Source organism: Patella vulgata, chromosome 3, assembly GCF_932274485.2.
Source record: "Patella vulgata chromosome 3, xgPatVulg1.2, whole genome shotgun sequence".
Classification (NCBI taxonomy): Eukaryota; Metazoa; Mollusca; class Gastropoda; family Patellidae; genus Patella; species Patella vulgata.
Genome location: NC_065881.2, coordinates 83,663,980 through 83,677,025, shown reverse-complemented (window position 1 = coordinate 83,677,025; position 13,046 = coordinate 83,663,980). Strand labels below are relative to the sequence as shown.

Genomic DNA, 13,046 nt, shown 5'->3' with positions numbered 1-13,046 from the left:
ATATCCCCATCATCACTTATTCACGGAAGTCAGTGTTAAATAATATTATTTCCACACGTACACTGTCCCATCGAATTTCTCTTTGACGTGGCACGGGGTCGTTATGAAAAACACGCCAAAGACACACCCAAGCTTACCGACAAAGAACAAACTATGGACAACCTCAACACACAAAAATAAAATTCGCTGGCGCAATATTAATATAAGTATTAACCCTGCGACAGACGTCTACCAAAGTAATTTATTTATTCGAAATATTATCTCGCTTTATCCCACTAGTTGTGATATAGATAGCCTATCGCTTATCTTTGGAAGTAAATGTTAAATAAACATATCCCACGCGAAAGCCCACACTGTTCTGTCAATAACCCTTGAGAGGCATTTAGCGGAGAGATTGTCCCTATTGAGTCCGCGATCTGGTACGCGCAGATACGTTCGATAACGTTTCGATACGATCAACATATGAAAAGATCTGATAGGATCAGCACGATTACTCCACGATTTAAACTACGATTCCAATCGTAGCGCGAATCGTGATAGTGGGAGCCTAGCATAATAAGCCAAGTGGTTATATCCATACTAATTGTTCTAGTATGATACTGTTCTATCTGTAGACTAGTATACATATAATTTAACGAAAATAGTCTGTTTCGAGTTGAGGTGGTGAACTCTACGATACCCCAAATACAAGGTAGAGTTACAGGAACAATATCCCAGAATAAAAGTCGAGCCAGATTAGGTTACGCACAACTTTTGCAACAATATTTGTTTGTGCAAAGTTATTTTTAAATAACAAATCCATAAAGTTATAAACATTTGAAGTTCCTGTCGATTTTTTCGATGTATTCAAGTTTATAAAAATAAGAAGAATTCTGAAATCTTTTTGACACTAGCAATCTACATTATTTCTACTCCATTGACACATGCACATAAAACAGAAGTTTGAACACATAACATACAAATAATCAGATACATGCATGCGCATTCCATTCAAATCATACATTGCTTGTAACATGTGAAAACGTGGAAGCTTGTAGAATATTGTTGGTGGTATGTATTTAATCCATGCTTATATTAAACGTGTTTGGAGAGGGGGTAAATTTATAAATTTATAACAACATTATTTCTTTAACTAAATAGAAGCGTTCATTAGGGAAATTAAATATGAAAGCAACGTCATAGTTTTTGTAATTGAACACAAATATAACAAATAAACGTAAGTAATAATCTACTAGAACCCATTAAAATTGTTAGAAAATAACGTGAATAACAAACAACACATTAGCAGCGTGAATAACTCACAGCATTTTAGCAACGTGAATAACTCACAACGCGTAAAGCAACGTGAATATCAACACCGAAAAACGTGAATAACTCACAAAACACGGGCACTGAAAATGTAACTTTTTATTAATAAAGTTTATAAATTAAGAGTTAATAATGTTAATGAACTTGATGAAATTGAATAACTCACCACGGAGAACCCTGGAGTTTGTAGCCTCCTCCTCGTCATCGCTTCCACTCTCTCTCACCTGTATTACAATTAACACTAATTAACTCCCTTGACAACCATGTTCCCATAGCAACTAATATAAGAATCATACCTTGCCCGTCAGAAATGTCATTATATCTTTTACTGACAGATTATAATTGTAATAAATAAGCCCAATTTCTTTGTGTATCCATGGTTATAGTGAACCACGTAACCATGGTAACCTAACTATATATCGCCATGTATATTTCAGCTTCCTATAACATGATATCTACAGAAACACTGAAATATGACAACATTTTAATTTGTATCCATGGTAACTAACGACTTGGTACAATTGCCTTGGTATTAGAATAAATAATATGTAAAAACGTTCCAAAATTACAATATAGGAATGCAACAGAAACTTGTAATTTTATCCCAAACAGGAAATACGGACTTACACATCCGGATTATTTGAAACAAACTATTTCATTGCGAAATAATATTACGAACTTTTCCATATTGCGGAAATAACATTACAAACTTCTCCAAATAGTGGAAATAACATTAGGAACCATTCAATATAGCGGAAATAATATTACGAACTATTCCAAACAGAGGAATAACATTACGACTTGTTTCAAACAGCGGAAATAACTATTTCAATGAAAAATATTGGAAGCATAAAAAAGACTTTGAGAACAGATAATAATATTCCCCAATCAAATCACCTTGAAGAAAACAACCTCATTATCTCAATGTTTACTTATTCTTTGATTTCTCCCCAGCTGCCTCTTTGAGATCAGAAACTAAATGTGACTGGTTAGTGTTTGTATTAATTCTGTCATCAAGCTAATTGAAAGTAATCCATCTTTATATTTAGTTCCTTTTAACAGAAAATGTTCACAGAAATATTGGCATGATCGTTACATATATATATATTAGATAAGAAACCTCATCTCTCAACCCTCCGTGTTTCGAGATAAGAGATGGTGCTATATAGTTTCAAGTGGCAAACCCCCAACGCTAATCACATCAGGTTTCACATAGGCAAAATTGACATTTTTTTTATTCAAAACAACGATTGATTATTGTTATTTATAACATTTCTGCCAAATCCAACTACAATTAAGCAGAAAATCCCCTCTTTTTTAAATCGAAGCGGGAACTTGTGCACAATAGCCAAACAAAGTACTAACCTGATCCGAGTTGCGCAAGAGTAATACGCCGTAATTATGAATGTCCGAATCAATTTTGATAAAAACAACGCTTGATTTACTTTATTGTCAATATTTGCTTATAAATGAATGTTGTTTCAGTAGATTGGACTGCGTATGTGTAATAAGTTCTAATAGTATAAAATTAACTTATTTTTAAGATGGTACATGTATTAATAAAGAAATTAAGTTTTTCAGGTGAAACTGAAGGCACCAAATCGTATATCATCAGTATATCATCTCAACGTTTTTAGCTACGTTCTCGTAGCTAATATACATATATCACCTGGTCTTCCTTAGCACAGTTGGTGCAGAAGAGTAAGATATATCTTCTCAATTTGGAAAAATTGGGCTGGCTGTTTCTAACCTGTCAACGCCAAATGAATTTACGAAAACATTCAAATAACATTGAAAATGGTTGAACCTATGGCACAGGGAGAACATTAAACCATTCCATGTGGCATATTGCAGCTCATGAACTATTGATGTAATCTATTTTTAAAGTTACAATTTCATATTTTCTAAGAAAGTCAAAACATAATTATTTCTATGTCTTTTGCTCAATAGGTTGTCAACTCACTATTATACGATCATAGGCTATCTTTCTCACACTTAAAAATCATTTACACCGGAAATAATAACACAATTACCTCCCTTGTTTTCCTATTCCCCACTATGGAATAGCTATCTTGAATTTGAAGTTGAAAATGATATTTTTGCCAATTTCTCAACTTGCAATAGTGAATTATAGGATTAATAGGATTATTCTTTAACAAGGTAGGACTGTTTATAGATACCGTCTATTTTAGGGCTTTATTTTAATACATTTTAAAAATATAACTTAAAAATATGAAATTGTAACTTTAAATAATTAACTAATCTGGGTCCAAATAACAACAGCTTGTTGAAATCAGAACAAAATCTAATGTCGAATTAAGGGACTGTTTCTATTTTTCTTTTGAAGTTACCTCCCCATATACACCTCTTAATTGGAACACCGGAACTTCCTTGATCCACAACCTGAAGGGACCTTAAAGGAAGCATGTCATTGAATCCAGACAATCAGTGTTGTACATTCCAAAGACTATTTAGTAAAGAATGACGCCTCGGTCTCGTAAAACCAAATATGATACCTTTACTTTACGTAAATCTAACGATCAATGTTAACTGGGTATATAGTGTAACACGTGGTCTATCTATAGAACGCATTTACTGAACATAGTCAGACAATCGACATATCTTCTGACTCATACAATCACAATTTGATGATATTTTCATTTCCAAATTTAAATTCTCAAAAAACTACAAGAGATTGTGCACTGGTTACATTTCTATGGAATACGGGCATTCGAGGTTGATGTTACCGCCATTCGAGAAAATTTGGCTCTATTCTCGTGGTTGATTTTACCTCTCCTTTGAGATCATACGGATATATATATTCTCCGTACGGCTTGAAAATCTACCTGTGTGTGATGGCAATAAATGACACGATTCCCAATTTTCTTTTCTGAAAAAATAATCTGCCTATTTGCGATGGCAAAAAAATGACGTGAATCCCAATTTTCTGTTTTGAACCAAAAAAAATGTCTGAAATGTACATGAAGTATTTCAATACACCCGCGATATCTAAAACTGTATTTCATCTCCAAATAAAAAAACACTCGTGTAACTATTTCCAAAATGAAAGAAGGTAACAAAATTATCAAAAGGAGTTAAACACCTTTACCTGTATACAACTCAAACAATAATCCGCAATCCAACGAAATACACCTGAATTCTAAATAACCTTAGCAACTTCTTCAGGTATACAAATCCTAAAATGTCTGAACAGTGTGATTCATCAACCAAAACTCTGCCAGGAATAGTTTATCGTTTAGATAAGTACTTTTACCTCAATTTAAAATTAAAATAATCCTAAAACGTCAGCGAAATGAACGGTTCCTGGTACCAGTATGTTATGCTGCCTGTATGTGTGCACGTGTCTGTATGTCTGTGGATATTGGTCTATTATTACCTCTGAAGATGTAACCTGATACCCAGTAACCATGTTCAGATACATTCCTCATTACAAATGGCAAACTCATCACATCTCTGGTTAAAAAATAAACAGGTATTCCCGTCTTGTCTTCAAAGATATGGCGAAAAAAAAAAGGTATTTCTAATTTATAACAAACTAATGAAATGGGGTATGACGTCTCACTTTTCTGCACCAGCCGGTATAACCAAGAAGGGCATATGCCAAGCTGTTTTAATGTGGTAAATTTTGCCCGAACAGCAATTGAATTCCAATTGGCAAGGTGTTTTTTATGTGCATGTCAAGGTGTACACGGGACCTCGGTTGTTCGTTCCTTCCGAAAAACTAGACGTTGCCTGGCCCTGCACCATTGTTTTATGTGGTAAATTATTCCCGGACAGCTGTTGAATTCCAATTGGCAAGGTGTCTTTAAGTATATACCAAGGTGTACACGGGACATCGGTTGTTCGCTCCTTCTGAAAGTCGACATTGTTCATTGTCTATCCCACCATCCTGTACCACTGACAAGGGTAAACCACATTGGAAAATCCCGAAGAACTTTCTCGGCCATCACCGGGATCGAACCCAGGACCTCCTAGTTTGAGGGAGAGTGCCTAGACTAGCTCAAATACAAATTAATCGGTTGACACAATCCAAGGTCGACCATGCAGTGTGCTTTGAAGGAAATGTTACCTGGACAGCGGTGTTTCTAACTGACAAGGGATCTTTTACCTGCACGCCAACGACCAGGCGCTTTTACAAGTCAGCCCCACAAGCGCCACCACAAGTGAGAACCGATCTTGAAAAATAAAGCACGCAGTCGACAATAAACTAACTGGCTGACAAAATCCAGTGGACGATTTCAAAATGATCGAGTAACTTATGGAACGTGTTTATATGAAATCCCTTAGTTCGAACTCAAGTTTTGGCCCTTGTCTTCAAATACATATTTAGAGCAAAACGCACTGCCATAGCAATAGCCATAGCCATGTATTAGACAAAATAAGCATCTTATTATTAAGAATGAAACCGGAATTTGAAGCCGGCACTGACATTCTAGTCAACTACCACCACCACCACCCCCTCCACCTTTGGATCATTATGTATCTCAGGTGTACCGGTCTCTGCACTCCGACAGCAATGATGCTCTTTAGCATTAGGTTCAGGAATAATAATAATCCTTATTTATATAGCGCACAAATAAAAGCGTTCAATGAACAGGTGCGTTATACGATTGGATCTGGAGATATTTACAGATTTTGAATTCCGGATGTGTAACATAGTTATAGTTGATTCCATAGATGTGGCGTAGATTGTAGGTTTAATATAGCGCAAAAATAAAAACGTTCAATAAACAGGTGCGTATTGGACTAGGTGATATTTACAGATTTTGTATGCCGGATGTGTAACATAGTTATAGTTGATTCCATATTATATAGATATGGCGGAGATGGTAGGATTTATATATTCGGATACACTCATCAGTTTAAATAACTGAAAAAATTACTGGCATCTTCAGTATTTGTTTTTCCCTTTTTATTTAAAGTATGTGTATCTGTATGTTTCATCTTTGAGATGAGGTTAGCGACTTTTGTTATCATTACAAGCAGATGTACCGATGACATTCACCGGTAACCTTGTTCAACAGTTAGATTTATTTGATAAGGCCAACTTTAAGGTCATGAGATGTAAACAGGGCTAGCTCTAATCCCAACCCTAACCCTAACCCTAACCCTGGACTTAACCCTAACGCTTACCCCAAACCTAACCTACAATCTCGTCAACAATCACAAGAATAAACTACTATGATATCAAATGGTATTATACTAATATACGTTCTAAATGATATCAAATGGTATTATACTAATATCAATGTCAAATGATATTATATTATATCTAAATGATATTGTACTAATATATACATTCTAAATGATATCAAATGATATTATACTAATATACGTTCTAAATGCACCACCCTAAAAGCGCCAGATAAAATTCTTCATAACTCAATAGTGTATAAACGTATGTAGAAATAAAATTCCATTTTAAGTCTGTGAACCTGATTCATGATAATATATATCTCTCCACGGAATTCATTTGTGACTGACGTGTCATAAAACACCATTTCCATGTTAATAAGAGCTACATGACCCAACACTGACATGTCAGTTTTTCACCTTTAGATGTTGGCAATGACTATAAACTAATTAAATAATTTATCCCGTAATATATTTAGGAATTCAAGCCCGTGTAATTAACCTAACAATCTGTTCCCATCAGTTAAATTTATAGCCGTGTTGTTGCCAAAACTATTTTTAGAATTCTGATGATCCATGCAAATAAAATGTGAGATATTTATTTTTCAGGGAGTGCTGACTTGATTTGAAATTATGCAGATTTTGGAATTATCGCCATTACGAGCGGAATGTATTGGAATTTTACACCAAAATTTTCATTCCAGTTAGAATGAGAGAAAACAAAAAGAACAAAAAACCGAGATGAAGAAATGGAGACAGCGTTGACCAGACTGGTTTTTGCGCTGAATCTGAATTTTTGAAATTTTTGCCTCTAATTCACGATGACTTTTTAATCCATTACTTCGAAGGAAAAAGAAGGAAAGATCGAGAAATGGAGACATCATTAACCAGGTTGTTTTGCGCTTAATATTATTGTGAAATATTAATGAAGCGAGAACGTCGAAAAGATTGCCACGCGATATTTCTGGCGCTAAAATATCCGAACTAAGTTGAAATTAAATAGGATAAAGTGGGAGGCTCGAAATATCCGCGTGACCTTGAGAGCACGCACCTGTTCTTAAAGTTAATCAGCATTGAAGAAAATCCAAATCCCAAAACAACATTTTTAAGGTCAATCAAAAATTAATAACAACCTTGGGGAAAGAAAAACGGGGTCCTAATTCAAACTACAATTCTGTGCAGCACATTTCAGAAAAATGCAGGTTGCAAAAATCGTTGACTCAGCAAAATGATTTGACTCACCTGGGCATAAGCTAGCACCTCTAAATCCGTTTCATTAAATCCAGAATCATTTTCATGAATAAACATTTTGTTACAAATTAATCTATTTAATTATCTCCTTATATGGTAATTTACGTGAACAGAGACGTTCTTTGAGAAACCCAGGTCTAACTAAAAAGCTGCTATAGTTGCCAGTAAAAGTCAAAGCGCGCCAAACTGAAGCCCGTCAAAATGGCCTACTGCATCTCCCGCGTTATTTCTAGTTTCTAAGTGTGTTTCCTATAAATGGTTTGATAAAGAGCAAAGGGAGGTGTACGTAATGAAGCCGATAGGTGACTTATTCTATAAGATTGACGTAGATATGTAAGGCAATAATTCTAAGATACGTAGTTGTAGGAATTGGGTATCAAACATCTGCGGATTTTCTGGCACAGGTAAATGTCATGAACCCTTCGATCCAACTTCTCTTCAATATCTCGATAATACACGAAAAATTCCTCAACCAACTCACAATATATGAGACATCTGGACAAATTAAACCAATCACTCACAAACAGAGAAATAATTTTCAAAAAGCGACATTTTTTTTTCAAAACAAGAACTGATCTTATAACCATGGATACAAATTAAAGGTGTGTTCTCTAAAACTGAATAATATTTACAGGTATTAATACATATCACCCCCGAGAAAAATTGTAAAATTATTTTAAAATGGCATGTACTTACGTCCACACACAGGTAAGCCTGAAATTTGTAACGAAAGATAAGTTCAGGTCCTGTATTCAGCAGAGACGAGGGTGGCAGCGATAAGCCTAACACAAGAAAACTCACGACTCTATACCGACTGACGAGGAACAACCACTGACGGGGGGAATAGGGTTTGTGACTAATTCTTGATCATACCAGACAGTTTTAATTAGTTCTAGGCACACACCCTGTTAAATATTATAGACGAAAATCATTTCAGTACCTGGGGCACCAACTTTCATGTTATGGTTCGGACTGATCAATTCATTTACAACCGATTATTGAACTTTGGAACTAACCGCACTTCCCCATTTAGAAATGGACTGGTCCAAGACAGATTCTTGCCATGCGATTACCTTCTGCCTAAAAATGGAGAAGCGGTGGCGCGCCTTTGCCTATAGTGATATATCAGTTGCCTATACAGTGCGAGAGACTAGCGCTAGATTATGGTTGTCAAGGTAATTAGTGAAGAAGGGAAGAATATCACGTCTGTTGTTTCCACTTATTACTATAATATACGACGATACGTCGATCTTTCCCGCGAAATTTATTCGTTTGTCAGGTGACATAACAAAATTCTTTAAGTTCTAAAAATAACGGTTAAGGACAAGCGATATTCTAGGTTCTCGGGTTACAGGGACTGCGCGAAGAGAGGATATATTAAAACAATGCATGCTGTGAATTATGTTATCGTGGATTTATTCACACCTCAATTCAAGTTACCGTTTAATTGGGCGCAACAAAATGCAGATTGGCCGTGCAATAATCACGATATATATCATTTATTATAAAGTCCCGATGCGTCAAAATATCAAATTTATCATGGCTGAATCCACGCTAAATATGTACTCAGATGTATTATCTAACATTTAATTAAAAAAACATTATGTAAGATTTAGATAAAGAACTAGCCATTCTTGCTATAATTAATAGTTCGAAAGTAGATGATGTAAAATGAATAATTTGAAAATTGCATTCAAATTACTCTATTGCAAGCCAAGATATTAGCCTTTGAAGGTTTGACAGACGTGTGCAATAATTTCACCACCGTACTGGTTGATCGAAGCTAAGTCTTGGTCCTCCATATTTGATTAAATCAAAGTATCGCTGAACCATTCTAATCTATTTAATATCGGAGAAATCTGATGCCATCGAGAGTTAATTAAGGCCTGGATCAGTTAATTAATGTCTAATTAATAATTTAGAAAACATTTCAGGCCTAAAGAAAGACCTGCAATAGGCAGATTTAGCTCTTGCATAATGCATGTTTAATTAAGAAAACAAATTCAAAATACCAACGCTTGGATTCAATCGATGGCTGTGGGCTTATTGCGTAACCAATACCATATCAATCGATAAAATTTCAATTCTACATAACTTTCTAAATACTGAACGGAATTGAACCATTTTTGGATCGATATTCATATTAGAGACCCGTCGTGCAGAATGTTGTATCTTGAAAGTGATTCTATAGCTCTCAAATGATGCATCGGGATTTAAGTAACAATTCATAAAATATATCGGAATTAAGACACGGTGACTTGGTGAGTATGACCCTGACCCACTATTAGCAAGTTAGCCGAGTAAATTCCTCTTCCAGGAAGGAGCACCTGGTGTCTAGTCGTCCGAATAGGACGAAAAGCCAAGGTCCCTTGTACCTATTGGCGTTCACGTAAATGCACCCTTGACATTTGGAATTCAAAGAACAGTCTACATTGCAGTCTGAGTGTCTGAGCCATTATAATGTTTAACAACATTACACATTAGTAAAGTGTGGTCCGAGTAGTTAGCACCGTTAGAGAATGTAAATATGATAATATTATTAATCTGCAGGTGCCCGCCATTGATTACATGGTACTATAAATACAAACAAACAAACTGCATCGTTTAGACAAATACCCCTTTGAAGATCTACAAAAGTAGTACAGGCAAATATACCGAAATGTTTAGATAATCCGCTTTTATATTTATAACTAGCAGGATACGGGGCTTCTTCCAGTGCTCAAATTCACCTAGGGCCCAAATTCTCCCGAGGTCCAGTTCACCCAGGAATCATGTGGGACCAGAGAATAAAATATCCCGATGATTGCCATACCTTGGCCTTGTTTAACGATAGTGGGGGGCGGGGAGGGGTGGGGGCGGAGGAATTGAGGTAGGGTGGCCGAATGGTTGAACGCGTGGGCGGGTTTATATATGGGAGCCTAGAGTAATATCTCTGTCAAAGATGACTGCCTTAACACGTGCCGTCACAGCACGCGGCGTCAATCATTAGCTGAATGGCGCGTGCATTGTTTACATAAGGCATTACTGCTTCGGGCGGAATGCTGCCTTTTAGTCATTTTAAAAGAGCTAAATCGCTAATATTTGGAACCTAGAAATTGACATAAATGGGTCGCAACGCATATAATAATGTAATATGAATGTATATAAACTGATTTACATTCAATCTTTTCTGTTTTCACTGTAATTTCTAATCATTTATGTTCGGCGAAATACGCCAGAAGTCTCAATTGAATGGCAATATCTAGTGACTGGTTATTCCAGTCTACACCGATAGTATTTATTGCACATGCTCTCCAGATAAGAATATGGCGTCACCGTTTGACTTGACATGTGGAATATGCCTAGGCTCGTTTTTTAAGTCCCTTATTACAAATGACGCCGAAACGCATTATGGTACACGATTCGTGTACCAATGGTAAAATGTTTATTTTGTCTTAAATATTGGATATCAGAAGCCCATCTCTTCCCGGTAAGATCACAACATCAATGTTGATTTAAATTGACAAATAATTCGTGTTTTCAATGTTGAAGATTTTTGATGATTTTGAGTTAGAGACTTAGCTACTTTAATACCCATTTACACTAAATAGGAAATAATTTTTACCTACAAATACGTCAAACGCCTTTATTTATTTTTCCAATACATAAAAAAATGTTTTAGAATTTAATTTGTCGCAGGAAAAAAGTTAATATTTCTGACTCATTAAGTCGCATCGATGTCATCCTTATCAGTGATTGTAGCGGCCTAGCGAAAAATTCACTGCTGATCAGTGTGGGTGTGGAGTATGCCGACAGAATATGATTGAAAGGAGGTCTATTTATCGAATGGGTATAAGTGTTTATAAAGAAACAGATATTCTGGATGTCAATATTTATATAGAACTTTATCTTTAGATATCAGGTGAGTTTACAGGTGTTTTATTATCTTCCATAATATACGATATAGTGTATTAGATAGGTTGGTTTGAATCAAGGTAACTCCCAGATCAATCGGATTAAAACACAGATCCTATTTCGTTTCGTTTTTTATAGTTCAAAATTTCGTTTTACTTGTCTTTACTACACTAGGATCTGGAATAGATGTTATATTACCGGCGTTCTGCTTGAAGTGAGGACTTCGCCAATGAAACGATCTGTTACGGCGAGTTCTTGGCGTGTGACGCACAGAACTGTGGGTAAACCACTAGAAAAGTCAACGCTGGCTGATTAATCAATGTCTGACGTCATAGCGTCAAAAGTCGCTCGTGCGACCCCTGACGCGACCTTCCAGTACAACTGTTCAGATATTCATGTAACGTAGGCCATCGAAAGTATAAAAATACGAAACGAAATATAGATCTATATTTTAATCAGATTAAAGATACATTATGGGAGATTAGATAACGAGCTGACAGTTCTCACTATAATAGTTAAAAACTACATAATGTAAAGGCAACTTGCTGAAAATTTCAGTTAAATTGATCAACTATGAACCGAGAACCAAGCGGATGAAAGTTCCGCTTAGCCTCGATCATCATTACTGAAGTCGATAAGACAAAACTAATAGTCTTGATTATCCATTTAATCGTTAATCACGAAGGAAAGTTTTGCAGCAAATCGGACTGTAATCCAACAAATATCGCAGGCAAGCCTTGACATCGAGAGCTGATTATGGTCTGGATAAGTTAATTAATGTCTAAATAATAGTTTTTATAACATTTCAGGCCTAAAGAAAGACGTACAATAGGCCGATTTTGCTCATTCATAATGTATGTTTAAGTTCATAACAAGTAAGTTCTGTACAGATAGCTGCACTGTTTGCGCCGCCTTAAATACGACCCCGTGTAGGCTGCTCTTAAGGAGAGAGAGAGAGAGAAATGGGGTTTAACGTCCACTCGACACAAACTAGGTCATTTCGGGACTAACATATGGTTTAATTTTATTTCAATAATTCGCTTGCGCGTAGGGGTCTTTAGCAGTGGGAGGAAACCGGAGGACCCGGAGAAAACCCACGAGGTTGGACAGGCGACCCTACTCCTTGTCACGTACAACCGGGGATTCGAAACCACACCAGTCGACTCAATGACAGACTTTATGATACAGCGCGCGCACGCTAACCATTCAGCCATCCAACCCCCCCTGCTCTTAAGGCTTCGTATTTTACATTGGTATGAGTCTGTAACCTTGGTATTTCAAGTATTGTGTTATATATTTAGAACGCGAGTATCCCACTATAAGGTTAATTACTGACAGTATTACACTCTCTACACGAATAACTCACACCTAAAGTTAGATCGGCCCATATCTTCTATTTATATATATATAGATATAGGAACTCAATCTAAACAGCTAAT

The 13,046-nt window shown here is 36.0% G+C and overlaps 1 protein-coding gene across 10 annotated transcripts in view; it reads right to left on the bottom strand.

Moving 5' to 3' along the window:
- Positions 1–8,568, bottom strand: part of LOC126816438 (uncharacterized) — a 45,428-nt gene extending 36,860 nt beyond the window's left edge. For 5 of the 10 annotated variants that reach the window (XM_050542999.2, XM_050543002.2, XM_050543000.2 and 2 more), the window contains exons 1-2: positions 8,410–8,567; positions 1,475–1,532 (exon numbers count right to left, since the gene is read on the bottom strand). In XM_050542999.2, coding sequence (XP_050398956.1) covers positions 1,475–1,513 — 39 coding nt within the window. In that variant the 5' untranslated portion in view covers positions 1,514–1,532; positions 8,410–8,567. Of the gene's footprint in view, positions 1–1,474; positions 1,533–4,417; positions 4,560–4,582; positions 4,662–8,409 lie in introns of those variants that run through there. The other 5 variants (XM_050543004.2, XM_056100001.1, XM_056100002.1 and 2 more) reach the window with 5 other exon arrangements.
- Positions 8,569–13,046: the final 4,478 nt, after the last annotated feature.